The sequence below is a fragment of the Grampus griseus genome, assembly GCF_964374135.1.
Source record: "Grampus griseus genome assembly, chromosome: 10".
Taxonomy (NCBI): domain Eukaryota; kingdom Metazoa; phylum Chordata; class Mammalia; order Artiodactyla; family Delphinidae; genus Grampus; species Grampus griseus.
Window position 1 is genome coordinate 11,555,765 of NC_139004.1, and position 22,637 is coordinate 11,578,401.

Below are 22,637 nucleotides of genomic sequence, written 5' to 3' on the forward strand. Positions count from 1 at the left end.
CCCACAAGGTTTGATGGTCACTAATTTGCTGATGAGGAAGCTGACCAGCTCAGAGAGGCCGTCGGGTACCTTTTAGGAAGGGGCCCAGGGGTGGTTTGAATCCAGGTCTCTTACCTCGTGCCTGAGACCTTTCTAGACACCAGGTTCTCTCTTCAAAGACTGCTGCAGGTAAAACCTAACAACGGTGATACTTTCGAGGTAAGGAGAATCTGAGGAACGGGAAGGAGAATTGAAGGTATGGGAATGAGTACGAGGGGGTATTTATTCCACTTTTTCATTTCTTAAAAGGGTTGCCCGAGAGGAGATGCTTTAGAACATCACTTCTGTAAAACCACGGTGAAAACGAGGAAATTAACAATGCAGAAAGGCTACGAGAGACTTGGCAAAGTTGTTAATAACGCGAAGGCCGGAGATACACCAGGCCCTCCCTACTTCATTTATACTGACGATTAAATAAGCACAACAGGGGGCAGACGCAGGTAGAAAGCAGGCTCTCGCGTGGCTACCGCCGTTGACATTCCTGGCACTCGGCGTTCCAGATGCTTCCTTACGGTGTGCGTGTCTGTGTGGCTCGGGCTCCATATTCCACTCGTTTCCCCCTGAACGTTTTAGTCTCGCTCACAGGCGCCCCAGACGCAAAAGACGCCGGGAGCAGCCAAGATCGAGCGTGATCTCCTTAAAGACGGTGATCTTTTGTAGGAGGCGGCGGCCGGGGCTTCCCTTTTGGGGTCCCCCTACCCCGGACGCCGTCCTCGCTCGCCGGGCCGCGTGCCGCGCCGGGAGGTGGCCTTTCCGCGCGGGAGGCGCGTGCGGCCGCGGGCAGAGGTGACCTCGGGCTCCCCCGAGTCCGACCGCGGCACGCTTCGTGCGGCGACGCGAGGCGGTGTCCTGAGGTGACACCGGCTGCGCCGCCGAAGCAGCAGGCGCCGCCGATCAACTAGTTCGCACCGAGGATTCCTCTTGGTGCGTGGCCCAGTTTTCCTTAGGACTGGCTCCAACCCCTCGCCGACACCGCCCCCCGCGCCGCCACGCTCCGAGGCCTTCCCCTGGGACGCCGGGCGTCCCCCCCACGGCCGCTCGGCGCGGGCCGGCGCGCGCGCGATTCCTCGATTCCACAGGCGGTTTGCGCCGCGGGTGGGGGCGGGGCGCGCGGGGAGGGGGCCGGCCGCCGCGGGGGGGGGAGGGGGGCCGCGGCCGGGGGCCAGGGGGCGGGCCGGCGTGGGGAGTTCCTTGCTCGCGGACCACACGCTCTGCGGGCCAATCCCGAGCCAGCCTCTCTCAGTGTCACACGCGGGACACGTCCAGGCGTTTGTTGGCAGGGCCGGCGAGGGGGAGGGGGCGGGGAGGAGGGAGGGGAGTTGAGTGACAGGCTTGCGGGGCAGGCTGGGAATTGTAGTTCCCAGCTCCCGTGGCCATAGCCATTTTGTAGTCGGGGGACTACAACTTCCAGAAGATCAAGGGGACCATTCTAAGGTGCCCCGGGAATAGGCGGCTCTCCCCGGGGCCGGCCGTCCTGGGGCACTGGCACCCAGCAGCCCGGCTGCAGGTAGACACGAGGCGTGGCGGGGGCTAGCGTGTGGCGGTTGTGGGGTGAGCGGCAAGCTGGGGAAAGGGGGTGAGGTGGAGCGACCGAGCGTGCCATGCATTGAGCTAGGGAGTCTCTCTCAATTCCACTCTTAGGCTCGGCGTGGGAGCGATGTCTGAGGGGTAGCCCGGGAAGGGTTCGTCGAGGCCTCTCGGGTGTCTCGTCGACGGGGCTGCGGGGGTCCTCTGGGCTCGGCCAGGGGCGGTCAGCACCGGAGGAGGCGGGCGCTTGGTGGCCCAGCTGTGGGAGTTTTCGGCTAGCGTCCGGCGGGGAATTATCCGAGGAGCCCTAACTTGTATAAAAGCAGAGTCCATTTAAAGTTGGGCTGGATAGCCTCTCTCTCATTGGTTAGGGGGCTTGGAAAAAAGAGACTCGGCGAGCCCTCGCTGTGGTGCTGCCGCCGCCGCCGCCGCCGCCGCTGGAGTTGACTCTTCTGCTCGCACTGCTGCTGCAGCACAAACGTGACTTCCAACATTTTTTATTTATCTTTCCTTTTTCTTTTCCAAGATGTAACTACGGATCAGACACTAAGGACCTTCACGTTTCGCTGATGTAGTTTTTGGAGGAAAAAGGGGGGGGAGTGAAGGGCGTCGGTTTTTTTTTGTGTGTGTGTGTGTTTCGGGGGAAATTTTCCATTATGAGTGTTTTACTAAAGTGAAATTTTTTTTTTGTTTGCTTCGTCTTTGGCTTTTTTTTTTTTCCTTCCCAATTTCGGATTTATTTCAAGGCGAATCGGGCTTTGGGGGAAGAGGAAGAAAAGTCGGATTCCAAGACCAACCACCACCACCAACAACAATAAAAACCACCAGGATATTTTTTTGCAAATTTCTGACGGCTTTAAATTCATGAAGCAATTGTCCCCTTTTGCAATCAGCATTTGGATCTCAGAATGAGCAAGGAAAGACCCAAGAGGAATATCATTCAGAAGAAATACGTAAGTGCTCCTAACAACACATCCTTTGACTTGTAGTTTTAAGCAATGGCTGTGAATGTCAAGTTTATAGATAATTCTGCAGCTGAAGGGTTTTAAACACAGCGTCCGATAAGGCTGTTTCTTTCTTTTCTGAAAGAAGGCTTTTTCAGGCAAAGTCGTGTCTGCCTAGTTTGGACGAAAAAACAGATTGGTGTAGCGATACCTCCAGTGAATAAATTGACCTCGAATGACACAACCATAATCTAGTTTTAGATGAAAGGCAGGGGATTTTGGTGGAGCCTGGGTGGGGGTGTAGGGGCTGCGGTAATGTGACTAAACTGCATTCTCGGGCGGATTTGGCCCCTATTGCACTTTGCATGCAAATGAGCCTGTGTTATTATTATTAATGTTATTTGGGAAATCGTGTAACGCATGTGTGTTGGAAGCCCTTTAAGTTGCAATCGAGGGTCCGATTATGGCGATCTTGTTCCTTGCACTGGCACATCAAATTTAATGTATGTGGTCGTTTTGGATTATTTGGTTCGCAACATAAACCAATTGGGAATCGCGTTACAGCGAATGCATTTGTTGGGATTGACTTTAATAATGGGACTGGTTTTGTTTAAAAATTCATGGTTTCCAGTTTTAGGGGGAAAAAGACATACAATATAGCTAATGTTTTTAAGAAGGCATGTGAATGCATATGTAAGTGACTACAAATAATTACTCCCAGTTAACTGGCCTTCTGAAATTGGGTGATTATTCAGAGATTTAACTGGTGTGGAATAGTTAAATTTGTTTTGTGCATAGTACAGCTACGTTTTGATTGGCATGGGGAGTGTTTTTGTTTTGTGTGTGGTGGCTTTTTTTTTTTTTTAAGTTTGGGGGGAGGGAGGGGAGAGGGGTCCGAGGATTAACCAAATATGCACTCGAGTGATCGGTGATTAGCTGCATGCTTTAAATCAAAGAACCCATTAAAAAAAAAAGGCCAAATGAACACACATTAGGAATAATGCAATGTTATAAGAAAGTTTTATTTAACTCGGGTCGACAAATTGGTCTTAATATTTTCCCTTTTTGAGCAGTGTGATGTGTGTAATGGGAGATGACCTTCGGGGCACTGGTTTTGTAAAAAATAGATTTAATGGAAAAGCTGAATATCTCTTCTTGAGGGCTGATCCTAATCTAGACACGTAAACTTCAACTATGAAAGAAATGCAAGGTTAAATAATTAAGCCTTACTTAAAAAGCTGTTCTCTAAAGAATTTAAGAATTAAAATACATCCGCATTGCAGAGGGCTGGGGAGAATGCAAAGGACTAGTTTAAACTCGGGCAGTAGAAACTGCAGGGAGACAACCTTGTCTGCGAGCGTGGACGCCTTCCCGGGGCACATCCGATCCGGGTGCAGCCACAAAGCAAAAGGGGTAGAACTTGGACCAGAGCCACCCCCACCCCCGCCCCAGTCATCGCGAAGTTGGGGAGCGGCGTGGGGTGGGATGTTGTGTTGCCGGTGGTCAGCGGATTGTGTCGAGTCCTGGCGTCCGGCCGCCTGCCCGTGGCTGGCGGCGGCCGCGGGAGGCAGAGCACGAGTTAACGCTCGGGGAGCGGAGCCCGTGTTCCCGATGTGCTCTAGCCGGCTGCGAAAGGGAGGGCGCTCGGGGGTCGCGGCGGGCTGGGCCGGGGCCCGGAATACGCGCGCGGCCTGTAGGGGGCGGGCTGCAGGCTCCGGACTCCGGACTCCGGGCTCGGGGCTCCGGGCTGCGGGCTCCGGGCGGGCGGCGCTGGCCGGCGGGCTGGCGGATGGGTGGGTGGGGCGCGGGGGAGGTGCGGCCGGTCGGCCTGGGGAGGGGGCGGTGCGGCGCGCGGGGCGGGGGCGTGGCGGGGAGGGGGCGGGCGGCGCGCGGCTGCGGCGGGCGCCCCCCAGCGCGCGCACGGCGGAGCATGGCGGCGGCGGCGCGGCCGGCTCCCCGCGGCCCTGCCCGCTGGCTCCAGTGCGGGCCCGAGAGCAACAGGTTAAGCCGGCGAGACGTCAGCGCGCCCCCTTCCCGCCCCCTGATTCCTCCCCCGCCTCGCGCTGGCCTCCCCTCCCTCCCTCCGCCCCCCGCGGCTCCGGGTTCCCGGACGCTCAGGCCGCGTTCTTTTGTCATTGTGACGTCACAAAGGGACGGGCCCGGGTGGAACCTTCTCCTCCTCCGTGACGTCAAAAGTCGGGCGGGAGGTTCCAGCGCGGCGGGGCTGCGGGGGAGGAGGGAGCGGCGCGGAGGCGGGGGCTGCCGCGTGGGAGGAGGAAGTGGAGGAGGAGGAGGATGCGACCGGCCTCGGCCTTCCGCAGCGGAACGCCGCGCTTCCCTCCAGGTGAGCGCGGAGAGCCTGTGGCCCCCCTGCGAGCGACCCCGACCCAGCTGATTCCACTTAGGGGGTGGGGAGCAGGGCGGAGACGTTTTCTGTCTGCAGAAACGTTTTCGTTCCCTCTGTTTCCAGGTCTGCTGATGCCGTGGCATTACTGTGGTGGTGGTCGTGTTCTCTCGTCAACGCTTTTGAAAAGCAGGGAAACTTCATGCAGGGAAGCTTGGCTTTGTAGGAGAACCGTGTTGTGGATTTGGCCACCTTGTCACTTTTAAGTCGTGTTGGGGGTGTCTCGGCAGGATGTGGCGGGATGCCTTTCTGGGTGATGTTGCACAGCATCAACTGTTGCTCTTTATGGATGCCTTGAAACACCAGAGTGGCACTTCTTCGCTGTGCCAGCTCTAGGCCTATTGAGTATTTTAGGGGGTGGGGCAGACGGGGGAAGACTGTCATTGATGCGCGTGCTTGAAAGAGCACTGGACTGCGAGTCTAAGGTGTTCTGGGTTTAGTTCTTGAGAACCGGAGAACAAGAGGCTGGAAATCTGGGTCTGTTTACTCTTCTGTAAAATGGAAAAAGTAATACGTGCCTTTGCCACTTCACTTTATCTGAGGTCACGTGCGTGAGATAATGTCCGTGGAAGATGTAAAACAGTATGTATGTTCTTTCATTGTAAGGTGGAATTATTACTTGAGCTCGTGGAAGGCAGCACATTTCCTGCAAGTAGTCTCAAAAGCCTTAGATGCCTGCCGCGTTCCCGTTTAGTTTATTGCTTTAGCAAAGCAGAGTTTGGGGGTGGGATTGTAGATGGCAGGCTTTGGGAGAAATGATTGTTATATTTCATATTAAATGACGTCCTTGAGAAACTCATAAATTGCACTGTAATCCTGTCTTAATTGCTGGGTACGATTCCCGCTACAATACCTTAAATAACTGAAAACATTTGCCTTTCAAAGCCCTAATTCACTTGGACAATAAAAACAGTTGCATGTTTTGCTCTATGGGTATTTTATGCCATTTCCATCACTCCACTGGTTGGTTATTCCTAGGCAGAATAACAGATGATACCCAGGTTGCGAAAGCATTTGATCTTTGATGCTTTATAGCAGGTATGAGTTTGAAATAAAAATCTCTGCCACATGAAGATATGATTCATACAGTTAGCGTGAAAACAGATTACCAGTTTGATTCCTAGGACAGCTCAAGCAGAATTTGTAACACTAGGCTGTAAATTTTAAGTACCTAATTTTCTGAGTTAAAGGTGCAGTATGATTGAAAAAACTGGGAAAAGTTTGTGTTACCAGATTCAAAAGTGGGATTTACTATAATTACATAAAATTGTAAAGAAAAAAATAGAACGACACCAAAATGTAGTGGTAGGATTTATGAGCTTCTGTCCCCCGCAGTGCCCCCCTTCCCCCCCATTTTACACCCAATTGAATTATTTTACAGTTCTGGGGGAAAAAATGTGTACACATTATTTAATTGCTACACTTTTCCTTTTTAAAAAAATATTTATCGATTAACAAATATTTACCGAGTATATGTGGTGTACTGCTATAAAGTGAATGGTGGTTTTTTAAAAAAATATTTTATTTTGGTTTTGGCTGCATTGGGTCTTTGTTGCTGTGAGCGGGCTTTTCTCTTGTTGCAGTGAGCCGGGGCTACTCTTCCGTTGCGGTGCGCGGGCTTCTCGTTGCAGTGGCTTCTCTTGTTGTGGAGCACGGGCTCTAGGCACGCAGGCTCAGTAGTTGTGGCGTATGGGCTTAAGTTGCTCCGTGGCATGTGGCATTTTCCCGGACCAGGGCTCGAACCCGTGTCCCCTGCATTGGCAGGCCGACTCCTAACCACTGCGCCGCCAGAGAAGCCCAGCTTTTCCTTTTTTGAGCTGTTCATGTGGCTTGCTTTCTGTCTGTCTCTAGTAGTGGAGAAAACTTTTCTCTTTGTTTCATAGTCTCGGGCAGAGACAATTTAGCAACTGTCACTGTCTGGAGAGATTATAGAAGGAATATTGTCAACTTAAGAGTCCAAAGTGTGTCACTGAAATTAAAAAAAAATTATGTTTAAAAATAATCCAATTTGAGTTATTATTACTTCGGTTATTATTACTTTACTGTAGACCTGACTTGTGTGTCACCCATAGCCATTGGCCCAAATAGCCAGTTAGAATTATTTGGTACTTAGATGGTTTAATGGCTGTTTCCTCTGTCATAGGAGGTTAGACCAGTTCCTGTTGCTGGGCTGAGGGCTATTGACTTACAGACGTCTTGGAAATAACTCCAGTGCTAATACATATCCTGTTCCAAAGGTTATTTAAACTTTCCTCCTTCAGAAAGAGAAAATCTTGTGCAGTATGTAACCAATGTTTCTTAGATTCAAAATAGAACCCTTTTCTTCCTTTCAAAGACGACATGGGAAAGTCATATTAAGCCCAGTACATTAAAACACCCGGTAAAGGCTAAGCTGGACTTTTTTTTTTTAATTTAATGATAGTTTTATTTAACCTTAGTATAATAAAAATATTATCTTAACATGTAATCAGTACAAAAGTTGCTAAGATCTTTTGCCTTCTGTTTTTATCTTGTGTCTTTGAAATCTGGTGTATTTTTTTAACCCTTACAGGGCAACTCAGTTTGGACTAGTCATTTCAAAAGTTCAAGAGCTACGTATGACTGGTAGCTATCCTACTGAGCAGTGCAGATCTGTGTAACCAGAGGTGTATGTAATGTAGCACGGTGTCTGCATTGGTGAAAAACCTCCAGTTCTACAAAATCGCACACTAAAAATTACAGGGCTAGTGGAAAAATAAGAATGAAACCTGTCACTCAAAACATATAACTTCGGTGAAGTGAACGGTAATGAGTCAGTAATGTGGATCTGGAAAAATGACATGAAATGATCAGGCAGGCAGCTCAGACTCGAGTGAAGAGTGGTTATACTCACAGTCTTTTATATAGAGTAGAGCTGGTATTGCCAGGGTAGTATGGATGGAAGTAAGCTGTTAGCCATAGGCATTGTTTTCTTTGTTTGTTTTATGGGGTTTTTTTGGGTAGATGCACACTTTTGTAGTTTGTTCTGAGTTTTTTTAAAAATCGTGACTGGATGCCGAAAAGCTGGTCTATTTTTAAGGTTTGCCCTTGATCATGATGGTCTGAGGACCTGACTCCTGACATTTTCATCCAGATGGTTAAAAGTTTTGCAGCCTAAGAAGTTTAGTTATTGGAATTCTGCTTGCGTTGTTTTGGTGCTCCCGTTACTGGTCCAGGTCTCAGTCTCCCCTAGGATTATAGTAACAGCACTCCTATTAATCGCCTTCCACCTACCCAGCCTCCCTGGTGCTCCTGGCTGCAGAACATCCTGGCTGTGATATCTCAGCACGAAGCTCCTGGCCAGTGGGCAGGCCTGGGAAGTGTGTACTTCTGTCCCCTTTGGCTCCTTCCCATATAGAAGACTTGCCAAGTGTCAGTTGTTTATTCCCAAATCTGGTTATTCCAGTTAGACTTATTATTGCAATTTCGGTTAAATATTATGTAAACCTTTGAATGAATGTGAAAAGAGAGTTGGTTTCTATGAAAGCTTGAAGCTGAATGTTTGAGAACCCTTGATAAAAGTGAAGTACTAAAAAAAAAATGAGACGGTTAAATTAGATGTGGGCCCGCCATTTTCCCCATTTAAAAGGCTTGGGGAAAATCTGTAAGGATTCTGCACACGTTGCTTTACAAGTGGTTCCCTTTTAAGAACCAAGCTTCACTTACGGCCAGACTTCCTTCCCAACAAACAAAACAGCATAACATGGAGCACCAAGAGGTCTCAAAAACATCTGTAACAGCACATTTATGTGTTCATTACGTTACATGTATGTGCGTATATGTGTATAATCTACGTATCTGTATAAGTAGATATATATATATATTTTAAAGATTTCCTGCTTAATAAACTTTATATTAGCTAACCAACTTTGGTCCCTATCAGCTCTGATAAGAGTGCTTCCATTGTGTTTAGCCTTAATCCTCAAATATTAAACTAGACTAGCTTATCTAGTTCATGCCAGGTAGCATAGATAAAATGTGGGTCAGAGTGGCCCTGCTGAGGTAATTTGTATTACTTTTAGAGTTTGTGTCATTCTCAGAATGGCGGAGGCAGAAAGATGAGTGATATTACTCCTCATTTATATGGAGTTCAGAAGCTTGTATCTTGTAATCCAGCAACTTTAATTATTTTGTCTTACTTAGGAGATACTGCTAAAGATCGGTTCCATTTCAAATCCTCAAGCCTACCTGTTAATGGAAACAAGACACATTTGAATCAGTTTCTACTTAGTTCTCTTGTTTCTTTCCATCTCCCAAGGTACCTCTTCTCCTCATTTCTCTGACTGCCCTCCCCTCCACAAACCTCGCTTGCTTTTCCCGGCCCCAGACTTCGTGTTTCTGGTCCCTTTTGTCTGTCCATAAAGCCTTTTCTACACTGGCCTCCTCGTCGCAGGCCCCTTTCATTCCAGGAGGTGGGAACTCTGATGACTTTGGTCTACCTTTTTGTAGACAATTTGAGTGAGATTTTCGTTATCCTTTTAGGGTTTAATCTTTCTTGACTTCAGACAACCCTATAGCCTTCTGGCAGCCTCACACTTTTCAATCAAGGATTTTCATTCATTTCTGACTCAGAATAAAATTGTTAAAAGTAGAGCTGAACCTAGCAGGAAGTGGCAGCACTTGCCGGATATCCTTTTGCTCCTGGTTGAATGATCCTGCCTGCTTCCGGGACTTCCTGTCCTGTCACCTCTTGCAGGTGGCTTTTGTCTCTTTTGTTCTCTTTGTCAGGATGTGCGGGGTGGGAGAGAGCCCACGTTTTGCAGAGGTAGATCCTATCCTGAGGGCCAAGTCTCAGGCACATCTGAGTGGGCAGCTGGACCACAGCCCTGGGCCTTGCATCTCTGTTTGGCTTTCTTTCTACTTCCACCAGTCTGTCTTGCCACAGATTTTACTGCTCTTGTGAGGAGGCCTCCCATGCCTCGTGGGACTTCTCTTTGCCATTTGAAGAAATGTGCCAGAGGAGCTTGGATTGTAGGAAACGCTCTAGCATCATGAGGAGAAGATGTCAGTTCTGAAGTAAGTGCCCACAGTTATTGTTTCCCTAGTGAGTTCACAGGAGAGGAAGAGGCTGTTGAGTCCATTTTACAGAACGGAAAACTGAGGCCGGTAGGCCCTGGCCAGACAGTGAAAGGCTGTATCTCCTCCCCACTTTTTAGTCCAGATGAACTTGAGGTAAAAGGAGTGATCGGAGTAGCCCTGAAAAGGGGAAAATGCCATAATGGGGGCTCTTGGCAGCCTTTGGAGAGGTTTTTTGGCTTGAGAAAGTTGGGGGGAAGTTAAGGCAGTTTGTCAGCCTCCAGGAGCAGGAGTGGATCTGTCTCAAGTACGTGTTTGTTGTTTTTTTAAACACCAGTTGGTGGAGCTACCCCCTTATCCCCCGCTGGCTGTCTCCTTGAGTCCTCAGTGGAAGAAGAGCTGAGATCCCAGTTGTCCTGGGACCCGGCTGGTTTGTGCTCTGTATTTTAAAAGTGCCCCCACCCCACGCTCTTCGGTGTATCTGAGAGCGGGCCTGGGCTGTGTTTGCTCTCCAGGCTTCCGAATTCATTTGATTTCGCAGGGACTGCGACAGATCAGCCTCGATGCTTTTTCGCACCTTTATTGTTGCCCCTGACTTTTGCTGCGTAGGGTACCGTGGGGCGCTGGGGGAAATCATTTGCCCTCAAATCCTCACCAGGGTCTGGGCTGAGCAGTAAACAAAGGCTGCCTAGATATGTTAATGAGGCAGCGTGAGTAATGGGAACATTATACATAATTACTCGCATATTCATAGGGTGTATGAGGGCCTTAGAAAGGAGAACGCTACTGGCAGAAGTTCTTGAGAGCTGTTTTGGAGAGCTGGTGTGGCCTAGAAGGCCTAAATTGGATCTTAAGTTCTAATTTTGTTAAGTCTGTCAAGCTCCACCACCCATGAAGAGGAAGGCAGTGAGCATTGAAATACTGGCAGCAGTGTTTAGTTACCTTGAGTCCTAGAAGGTCATAAAATTCATAGCCACAAATTTTGCCCCTCCGTACTCCCAGTACAGCTCTTCTCACGTATTTTCTCCAGTACAACCAGGAGTTCTTTCCCAATGATAGTTTTGGCTGGGGGTGGGGAGGCATGAGAGGGGTGGGTTGTGTGTGTCTTTTCCATCAGGAGACTCTCTGGTTTATGTGACAGCAGCCCAGGTATCTAGTGACTGAATCACCCAGGGGAATGTGGGAGCCATTTGGGCGCCCTGTTTTATTGCTCTCTTTTTAATCTGGGTGGTTCTTTCTCCATTATTTCCCAGCCGCAATTTGGGTTAGGGCTACAATGGTTGTGTGTGTTATCACTTGGTTCTTATTTCTGCCAGCTGTTAAAAGTGTTTGGTGCCTCTGGGGGCAGAAACAGGTGCCAGGAGGAAATGAGAAGGGATTAGGGCTGAGCATGTGTTTCTTGCATTTATTCCCTCCCTAGGTTTACAGAAGGGGTGCTGCATGAATGCTTATTCTGTTAAGCAGCAGTTGGATGTTGACCTAATCAGGACTTGGAGTGTTTTGTGCTTTGAGTCCATGCCTTATTGCTAGTATGTGGGCTTGGGGAATTTAATGCCTCAGATTGGGACAGGCTTGTTTTGAATATGTAGGGCACCTCTGTGGTTATAGTGGACAAGATTGGGAACATGAGCTGTGTGACCCTGAGCAAGCCACATAACCTTGCTGGGCTGCTTCCTCACCTGGAAAACTTGTTCCATGCACCTCACAGGCTTGTTGGGAGGGTCAGTAAGATTTTTGATGTGAAAGCACTTTGTAAACTGCATACTATGCACAAATGCTCAAGAAGGTATGATTACACAGTTGGAAATCACCAACCTGGAGACATCAGGTCTGTCGGCAGCCTTCCAGGCTGACTCAGGAGTAAATGAATCAGATGAATTCTATACTTTGCCTCTTAATAAGCCAAATGAATAGCAACAGATATTCTGAAGCCCATTTTGGGATATAGAACAAAGCTTTAAAGATTAGAAGGTGATTATATTCAGTATCTCATAATAACCTATAATGAAAAGGAATCTGAATAAAAAATAAAAAATGTATAATTGAATCACTTTGCTGTACACCTGAAATTAACACAATGTTGTAAATCAACTATAATTTAAAAAAAAAAGATTAGAAGGTGATGTAATCTCTTCCCAGCCCCACTCTCTGGTGGTTGAATCTCTTCTCTATTATCCAACACTTGACTTCTGAATATGTCTGGGTGGTGAGTTAGAAAGACTGACAGATTGAGAATTAAGATTAGACCGGCACTGAATCTTTGCACAGAGACGTTTCACCAAAGATGTTTAACCTGGCTCTCGGAGCAGTAATCCTTGAACTTGAAACTCTGACCATGAACCTTCAGTGGATCCAGTCTAAGCTGCGTTTGTCCTCAGCACAGCATAAAAAGCCCTTGCTCTACCTTGAGCTTCTGGCCACCCGTTCCACTGCAGCTGAGCCAGCCTCTTGGCCTTTGCACATCTTGGTTGCTCAAGTTGCTCAGGGGACGGATTGCCTGTGGAACCCACCTTGACCACGCTGAGGCCTGACTGGGCAGCCTGCCACCCTCTTCCCCAGTCAGGCAGAGCCACACCCCTTTTCTGTGGGCCCGACTCCTCACACGTACCTGTAGGTGCTGGAATTAGTGTTTACATGTGTCTCACCCTATTAACCCCACACGATTAGAGGCTGAATTTTCTGTCATCACACAGTTTAGGAAATATTTGTTGACTTGAAGCTTTTGGAGTATTTCAAATAATACCCACTAGTGGGAGGGAATTGGTAAGGGTCTAGTGGAAAAAGGTGAGCTTCACTAATCAGAATTTCACAGCTGAGAAAACCTGAGGTGTCTAATAACAAAGGTTGCACGTTTTATCAGTGACAGCCGGGGCATGAAACCCAGCCCCTGATACAGTGGAAGGCCAGCTGGGGTAATGCTTTTGGACCGCCTTTCAGAGATGCTTCCTCCTGCCAGATGGATCCTCAGTTATCCATGGTAACTGCAGTTATTGATTCATTTTCATGGGAAAATAAAATCTACATGTAATCCTCATACCTAATTGGGCCAATAGGGTTTGTCCCCCTTTGAAAACGATTCTTTTTGCCTTACAAGAAATCATTCAACTCCAAGAGCAACACAAAGGTAAAGTCTACTGCAGTTACCTACGGGGTGCTCCTGCACTTGTAGATAATGTCGTTTTACCTATGTGGGCTCATACTCCTAAGAGATGTTCTATTCCGTGCTCTTTGCATTTATATCTCATTTCAATTATCAAAATATGATTCTGCATCATTATTTTTAATAGCTGCTGGGCACTCGGTCAATCTGTACCACAGTTTTCTTGACCCGTCTGTTCTTTTTTTTAAAAAGTTTTTGCGGTACGCGGGCCTCTCACTGTTGTGGCCTCTCCCGTTGTGGAGCACAGGCTCTGGACGCGCAGGCTCAGCGGCCATGGCTCACGGGCCCAGCCGCTCCGCGGCATGTGGGATCCTCCCGGACTGGGGCATGAACCCGCGTCCCCTGCATCGGCAGGTGGACTCTCAACCACTGCGCCACTAGGGAAGCCCGACCTGCCTGTTCTTGATGGTCTTTTCACAGTATGGGGGCTGTCGTCCACAGTGATGTGTGCAGTATGCTTTTCCTGTATCTTTTTGCACTTAATTCCAAACTCCTCAGTGTGGAACTACCACTTTGTGTTACGTGTGTTTACAATTCAGATCCCTTTTACGTTGTTTTCTGGGAGAGAGACTGTACTAATTTACAGTCCCCCAGGTAGTGCCAGCGGGTTTGTCTGTTGGCTTTTAAAAACCAATACAGGCACTTGTAATAAGTAGTAAAGATGTCAGGTGGGTTTTATTTAAGTTTCTATTTTCTTTCCTTGTCCTCTCTCAGGGCATTAGAACTAAATGAGATAAGATACGGGAAAGCACTTTGTAAAACAAAATTGCTCTGAGAACACAATGTGTTATTTAGTCAGGATGACTGTAGCAGTAAAGGAAGAAGCGTCTGTGGAATTGTACAATTACATATTTCATGTTTATGAAATGCTTTTTTTGTGAGGACGTGACGTAACTTTAAAATGACCCCAGAATCCCATTCTTTTCGCAAGTGATTTCAGCCTTGGTTGTGAGGTGGATGTTGTATGGTGACAAAGGTCCCATTGGGCTCTGGCTTGGAAGACTGTTCAGTCACATACAGCTGACGTATTCTCTGACTCTGTTAGGGGTTAGAAAATATGACATTGTCTTTGTCTTCAGAGAATTTACAGTTCAGTTGACAGCAGAGATGCCAAACCCTGTGGGAAGAGAGCCGGTGACCTTGGGTAAATCACTTACCCTCAGTCTCAGTTTCTTCATGCATAAAATGGGGAGACTTAGACTTTCATGTATTGGCCCCTCAAGGTCATTTTGGGGGAGGCAGAATCGTACTTTAACATGTGAAGTGCTTTATAAACTGTAACTATCTAGACCAGATTATTCTTTTTTTAGGTCCTGCAGGTCTTTGTGGCTGTAATTCTCCAGCCTCAAGGTTGAAGAGGGAACACGGTGTTTCTGGGTCATCCTTGCTGATTACAGCCTATCCGGGTTGTCTGAGGAAGAGGATAGAACTGAAAATAATATAGATGCTTTTTCTTCCAAACTTAAGGTGAAATGCAGTGTGATCTTTATATCAGACACACTTTTTGATTGTTCTGATGATGGCTTTTTATCATCCTCCCTCCCCCCATGTGAGAATGAGGTGATATCCCAGAACTGCTAAGAAGCAGCATTACTTTTTGGCATTTAAGAGTACTTTTGGATAAACTTCTTCACCTTCGTTTTCATTCTTCAGTAAAGATGTCTTTATTTTTTTTTTTAATTTTAATTTATTTTTATTTTTGGCTGCATTGGGTCTTCGTTGTGGTGCGCGGGCTTCTCATTGCAGTGGCTTCTCGTTGCAGAGTACGGGCTCTAGAGTGCAGGCTCAGTAGTTGTGGCACGTGGGGTCAGTAGTTGTGGCTCACCAGCTCTAGAGCGCAGGCTCAGTAGTTGTGGCACACGGGCTTAGTTGCTCCGCGGCATGTGGGATCTTCCTGGACCAGGGCTCGAACCCGTGTCCCCTGCATTAGCAGGCGGATTCTTAACCACTGCGCCACCAGGGAAGCCCAAGATGTCCATTTAGAAATGAGGTAGGACTTAAATGTTTATTGGTTTTACCTAAATTGCCCCCTTTTCCATTCTTCTGTTGCCCAGAGCATGAAAACGCTGTGCGTTCTGTTTTCAGCTTGTGATAACGTCTTGATGTTGGGGGATGAAAGAGTCGATGTGATGGCGAGGATCCGTGGGCTGGAGTCCCAGTTAAATTGGTAGCACATGGCTTCCACCTGCAGTAGCTCCCTGCCACCAGGACCGGGTACTTGACACATGCCACGTGACTCCTTTCCAAACTGATGATCCCGAGTGGCCGAGGCTACCACCTTTGATAGGTGCCAAACGGGCAGTCAACCTGGTTTCTTAATCGTTTGAAAATGACGAAAACACTTGGCATTGCTCTGTAAAGAGCTCATTCCCGTGCATTTAGGAGGGTTTAGCAGGGGACGGGGAAACAGTCTCACTAGTAAGCCTGATTCTTGTGGTGTGGTTTTTGTCTGACATTCGATTCCATTCGCTCTGCAGCCTTTTCACTGGGACTTGTAGTTGGTTACAATTTTTTGAGGGGGGTTTATTTGATATATTTACTTATATACATCACACCTTATTCCAAAAAGGATTTAAGGCCATAATGAGCAGTCATCCTGGGAGAAAACAGTTTTTGCTTTGATCTGACTTGAAGTTCACTTTCTAAATCCCCAAAGTGACAACCACATTAAAATACGGGCAGCGAACACTTGTCCTCAACCCACCAGTGTTTGGGCTGAGTAGCCTTTTGTTTTAGCTCTAAAATCTTGACCTAAAACTTTAGTTAAAGGCAAGGTTTGTTAAGTAATATTGGTATTGACACCCTGAGAGAACTTTTAATGTGGAAGAATTCTGAAGATGCATGAAAGTAATCCCCAGTGGTGATCACATCCTTGAATGGCAGAGATCAGATTTCTATTTAAATGCCAATGCAGTTTAATACTACCTTTTTCCACCATGCAGGGGGTCAGGGAGGGTCTGGATTTAATAAATGAACTTCTTTGGGGGAAGCGATTGGTACATGTGACTGCATGGTCCAGCATTCTGTGTTTTTAAAAATGTTTGCAAATACTCATTCTGTACCATAATCCTCAAAACTGATGTTAGGATTCCAAACCATTGTGGTTTAAACTTTGCTGGAATCTGAAAGGTGGCTGACAGAGTGAAAGGAAATCTCCTTAAGTGAAGAACCCATTTGACTTGCCTGATTGTCCCAGGCTCTGGGCTCTGGGCATATCTGAGCCACAGGCCTAGTCTCCTGGTGGAAAAGGTTGGGGAGTACTGGTTTCTTTCTCCTGCACTGCCCCCCACCCCAGCTCAATATAAACACCATCATTTAGTCCTGCAGAAACTCCTGATACAAATATAGACTTGCAGAGCCCTGAGAAGCACACTCTTTTGTACTTGTGATAAATCAGAACTCTAATGATGCTATAAAAATGGGTTTTCTTCTGGCTCTGGTAAGCTAGGAAGCACTGGGAGGTCAGGAAGATGACGGGTCTGACTTGGAAATATCTGATGCTGAAAAGTGGCTTTTTTTCTTTTCTTCTAATTCTGCTCCCTCCTCCAATTACATGGAGCTGCTACCCCAATGCTGACACGGCCCCAATGAAACACAGTTTTACTCTGGAACTACTAGCCTTTTTCCTTTGCATCTAACATGAGACTTGCCGAAGTTGTCATGTTATTTCCTTCCAGAATTTTTTGGAGCAGTAGGCAAAGCCTCTTGGGAATATAAATAATGATGATTATAAAGAACAGTTAGGGGCTTCCCTGGTGGTGCAGTGGTTGAGAGTCCGCCTGCCGATGCAGGGGACACGGGTTCGTGCCCCAGTCCGGGAAGATCCCACATGCCGCGGAGCGGCTGGGCCCGTGAGCCATGGCCGCTGAGCCTGCACGTCCGGAGCCTGTGCTCCGCAACAGGAGAGGCCACAACAGTGAGAGGCCCACGTACCACAAAAAAAAGAACAGTTAGTTTACCAAGGAAGACCATTCATTATCTTTTTCTTTTTTAAAAAATAAATTTATTTATTTATTTATCTTTGGCTGCGTTGCCTCTTCATTGCTGCACGTGTGCTTTCTCTAGTTGCCGTGAGCGGGGGCTACTGTTCGTTGTGGTGCGCGGGCTTCTCACTGTGGTGACTTCTCTTGTTGGGGAGCACGGGCTCTCGAGCGCAGGCTTCAGTAGTTGTAGCGCATCAGCTTAGTTGCTCCGCGGCATGTGGGATCTCCCGGGACCAGGGCTCGAACCCGTGTCCCCTGCATTGGCAGGCGGGTCCTTAACCATTGCGCCACCAGGGAAGTCCCAGGCCATAATCTTTCATTTGCAAAAGCTTTTACAGCTGAACATTGTTTGCTTACAGTTTAATACAAATGAAGACCTTAATGGTACCTATTGTAAGAGGAGTCCTTTTACTCCACTTGTACACGGAGGAGGTCATCTCAATAAAGAACAGAACACATTGCTCAGTTCTAAATGCTTGTTTCTCCGGACAGGCATTACATGCGGTCCAGGGAAGACCTGGGGTGGTGCTTCATGGTTGCTTTTTTCCTACCATCAATGGCACAGAACCCTCCCTGCTGAGTGTGAAAAGATTTTTAAGGCTGATAAGTGACCGAATGTACTTTTGGAGTCCCTCCTCTGACTGCTTCCTCCCCAATTTACAAATCCAACCAAAGACGGTTTTAAAACGAATTTAAGGGACTTGTCTAAGTAGGCACTGACATTGGATAAATATGGTAGGCTGTCATGCTCTTAATTAAAGCCCACAACATAGCTGCAGGGAAATAGGAAGCCTCCAGTTGCAGTTTTTATTTTTTGGGAGATTATAGTTACCCCTCATCACACTTTTCAGTCTAACTACAGTGTGTGTGTGTATATATATATATTCTTGGCATACATTGCGGTCCTTGGCTGCTGTATCTTTAGCAAAGTGTCAGCCCCTTTTAGCCCTTTCTTTTTTAAAACTCTCATATCCCCAACTTATTCCAGTTCCTTTGGCAGTTCTTCAACTATGTTTCTTTTGGCGTTCTACTGGTGGTTCAAGACAGAAAGGCATCCTAGGCATCTCAGTCTTCCCTGAGTGATCTTGGATGTGAATGTGATTTTTTCTTTTTTTTCTCGCTTAACAGTTCGGTGGTTTTTAGTATATTTGGAGTTGTGCAATAACACCGCGATCAATTTTAGAACCTTTTCATCACCCCAAAAAGAAACTCTATACCCATTGGCAGTCACTCCACATCTCACCCCAGTTTTTCTAGTCTTTGGCAACCACTAATCTACTTTCTGTCTCTATGAATTTGCCTATTCTGTACATTTGATGTAAATAGAATCATACAATATGTGGCCTTTTGTGACTGGCTTCTTTCACTTGGCATAGTGTTTTGAAGGTTCCTTCATGTTGTAGTGTGTATCAGGACTCGGTTCCTTTTAATGGCTGAATAATATTCGATTGGGTGGGCATACACCACATTTTGCTCATCCATTCATCAGCTGATGGCTATTGGGGTTGTTTCCACCTTTTGGCTCTTGTACATAATGCTTCTGTGAACACTTGTGTGCAAGTTTTTGTGGGGATGCTGCTTGCACTTCTCTTGGAATACCTCAAGCTAGACCGTCTTGCCCATCTAGGTGATTACTACTGATATATTTATTTACTGCTCTTTCACCTGTGAAGCTGTTCCTCTTAGCCTGGGTCTCAGAGCCTCCTGTGTTCTGTGCGGCAGAGGGCTGCATGGGACCCTCTCCTGCTGGGGGCAGCTGCCTTGCCTTGGGGTGGTGGGGTTCTCACTTTCCTCCCTGTCTGGCTGCTACTCTTCACTGTTTGTGGGTGGCCAGCAGTGGTCTTATTTCCCCTCCCCCTTTTCTTTGCAAGCTCTGAACACTTGGTCAGGCGTGAGAAAGTGGTGGGGCTTGGAATTTCATCACGGGATGATTGGCTCTTTGTGGGTGCTCAGGTGTTTTGGGTTGTCGTTCTGGGCCTTCAGGTGCATCTCTGCATAGCATTTACCACTTAGTTTTGGGAGGAGCCAGGGGTTTAAAAGCCCTGGCTCCGCTCTGGGCGGCAGAGTAGGACCGAGGGGCTGTTTTCCTGTCTTACCTTTGGTTTTTGACTTTGTCGTGGTTACCGCTGTTGACGTGCTTTGGCAAAAGACTGTGGGGAAGAGAACCACCGTCTACCTAGAAATTCGCCTGATTTTCTTGCTCCTTCCAAGCCGCCTTTTACCTAAACGAAAAATGCTTAAAAATCAAAACAGGGCCTCATAACAAACTCCTTTAAGAAATGGGAGTTCTTTTAAGGAAGAGGGATGGTGCCATGTTTTCTTTGGATATTTCTGATTTTTTCCCCAGATTTATTTTTCCCAAGTTGGTGTGAGATTGTTGAGATGAGATCAGTCTCCTACTTGAGTAGAGCACTTCTGGCTCATTTTTAAGTGTTCGTAGAAAGTATGAGGCGATAGAAGAGAGTTGGAATGGTGGGGATGGAAAAAAGCCCCATGACCAAGGGTGATGGAGGCCTTTGGAGACTTGGACATTGTGGGTTCTGGTTCTCTGGGAGTGACGACTTGGTGTGGGTGTCCCTGCCTTTCCTCGAGGTTCCTGGTGATAGGAAGCCAAAGGCTAGTGTGTTAGCGTTTGGGGATCTTATTACCTACTGCTCAAGTTCAGTGTCAAAAAAATTCATTAATAACGAGATTAATCACGTTTTTCCACCACTCCCCGGTTTTTCTGGTACAGTGCTCGGTTCCAGATTGACTCTTGTGTCACTGATTTGCCTTACCTAAAGGGCAGATGGCTGTATTCACTATTTTCTCTGTAGTGGCTAACTAACCAAGAATTTGCAAGGTAAGATACCCACCTCAATTTAGAAGGTGGTAGGTGTGAGTGAGTGAGTGTATATGTGTGTGAATATCTAAGAAGGAGTTGCTATTTTAAACTTTGCATTGTTTAACTGGAAATCTGTGTTCTGTTCTGCCAGGCTGCCTTTGTGTGGTGTTACCTATAACCTACACACATACTTGTGCCATTTCAAAAGCAAATGCCACATCCCTCCTACTAAAATTGCTTATTAGAGCTAATTTTACGAATTGAGTTAGAACTGCCCTATAATGTAATGCAGAATATTTCCCAATAATGCCTAGGTTAACAATGATAGTCTTGCTGTATTGTGCAAAAAAGGCTTCTGTTCAGACCCAGCTGGGTTTCAGGCTTAATTCATTGCTCTATGGTGGGATCACCACAGCTGCTGTGGGGCCTTTACAAATGCAAAAAAGCTGTCAGTGTTTGTTTCATCAGCTGCATAAGTGATGAGGCCAAGTTGAGGAATCCATTCCAGTGCGCAGTGTGCAGGCTGTAGCCATTATTGTTTACAGAATTAGTGTGTTGGAGCTTTAAAATAGTTGGCACATCGACCGCCCTTTAAAAGCACAAGACTAAGGGACAGGACCAGTTGGTTGTACTTGTAATGTTGGCCGGATCCAACCCAGCCCTTGTCTTTGACAGTTGCTTGCCCCCGTCTGTGCTGTGGGACTGACCCTCTCTTGGACAAGGCAGGGGTGCTGAATTCATGTCCCTTTCGTTCTGCATCTCAGACTTAGGTTTGCGGTCTTCTTCTTCTTCTTTTTTTTTTGGTTAGAGTTTTTCTTGTTATTTTAGAGTCCCATAATTGTAATTGAATTTTAAAGCCTTAATAATCCTCCTAGCTCCAAAGAGATATAGGACTGTCAGCTGGGACTTCAGATATCTGTGCAATAATGTTCCAGATCCAGCTCTATGGGGTTTATTTTGTGAAGTGATATCGCTTTGGGAATTGTCCTCAAGTCTCCCTGTGGATACAGAAGTGAAGCCTACTTCTTGGCTACAGAAGGAGACAGTGGACAGGTCACTTTCCAGCCAGTTAGGGGTATCCCTGCAGGGTTCCTCAGTGGTTGCTGACCCCCTTCCCTAGGGACCTGGTGTAGCCATGGCAGCACGTCTAGTCCCTTGAGGGACCTGCATCCATGGTGTGTCACGGGATAGTGTAGAATCGTCCCTTTCATTTTAACCTGATTGATTTTCAGCCCCCTTCTCAGCTCAGGGGTCTGTCTGAAAGTCATGCCTCATGGAATCAGAGGGCACTGGTGGTAGCCAGTCTGTACAGGTTTTAAAAGCGGAGCTTGTCAGGTCTCTTAGCCAACGGGGATGAATAACGGTGCTTCCTTCCTCCCAGCTGGAAAGGTCCCAAAGTGTTCTCCCATGTTCATAAAAAAGATGGCACGAGGCTCAGGGTCTCCAAATTAAAGATCAGTACTGATCATCTTTATCTCAAATAACTGTCACATCTACTCTTCCTAATTCCTTTATGTCTCTACGTTTTACCCTACAGAGTGTCTGGAGCCCAAGAGGACAAATGGGTCCGATGAATCCCATGTGGTATTTGAACTGATTAAGCAGAGTTTGGGGATCCTGGTGTGTCCTCCCTTGAAAAGAGCTCTCTTGAAGGGAGAGGATGGTCTTGGACAAGCATATTTTAACTCTTACAGTGAACTTGCATATAAAGTCAAACATCAGTTTAGATATTTTACTTTCTTCCTGCAGCCCCTCCCAGCAACCGTGACACTCACCCTGGAACAGTAGTAATGAAAAGGAAAATAGCAAACAGTGAGTTCCACATCCTCTGCCCCTGGGGGAAAAAACTACCTCTTAGGGCCTCAGAAGGAAACGGCAGTTTCCTGGGCCTCGCTCTCCACCCAGAGTGCTTGGCTGCCCTTCAGGAACCGCATTGCCTCACCTGTTTCTCCTGGCTGCGGTGTGTGTTGTATATTTTGGCTTTAGGAGTCTCTTATCAATGACAAGCTTTTATTGACATCATGAGGCAGAAACGTGTTTTTGTGTTAGCTTATATGGAAGTACTGCATCGTCTGTTTTAGAACAATTTTGTGAGTACATAACCTGATGGAGCGTGTGTGTCTTTGTGAACATCATCTCACCACTCCTGGAGACCTCAGTTGCCTGCCTCCTAGGAAACTGCTCTAAATGCCACCCTGCCATGTACTAGCTGAGTGCCCTGGGAGATCACTGGGCCTCATCTGAGAGCCAGCCTCAGTGTTCTGCACTGTAAAATGGGATGCAGATGCCTCCATGAGGGAAGGCGAGGTGTTCTGTTTGGTGTAACTGTGTTCCCTTATGCTGCACATCAGTGTCGCTCTCTTACAGCCGCTTGGTGGAGGGTTTGGACTAATCCTGACGTATTGCAGCTTGCTGGATGGCAGATGATTAGTTAAATCGTTCTCCTTTGGCTGTGGGGAGAGGTGGTGAGCTCAGCACAGAGCCTGAGCTTCCTGGAGTGTCATTCTCCTGACCTCAACACCCTCCACCCATCCAAAAAAAAACCTTAGGCGAGCAGCTCACCAGCATCAGATGTAGCATTTATTGGCTTTGCTTTTCCCGTGTGGAGGTTCAGAGATCTGTTTGAGGGGAAGCAAAAGGCCTGGGGATGCCAGCGACTGGGAAGGGAGCGGCTGAATCCTAACCAGCTGATGTAAATGGCTTCAGGTGCCGAGGAGGGAAC

At 47.3% G+C, this 22,637-nt stretch overlaps 1 protein-coding gene across 4 annotated transcripts in view; it reads left to right on the top strand.

The window, feature by feature from the left end:
* The first annotated feature begins 2,009 nt into the window (after window positions 1-2,009).
* JARID2 (jumonji and AT-rich interaction domain containing 2) overlaps window positions 2,010-22,637 on the top strand; it is a 241,439-nt gene continuing 220,811 nt past the window's right edge. For all 4 annotated transcript variants that reach the window (XR_014297358.1, XM_082664387.1, XM_082664384.1 and 1 more), the window contains exon 1: window positions 2,010-2,519. Coding sequence is in view for 3 of the 4 variants with exons in the window: in XM_082664387.1 (XP_082520513.1) it covers window positions 2,475-2,519 (45 nt within the window). In the remaining variant the exon portion in view is untranslated. The remainder of the gene's footprint in view (window positions 2,520-22,637) is intronic.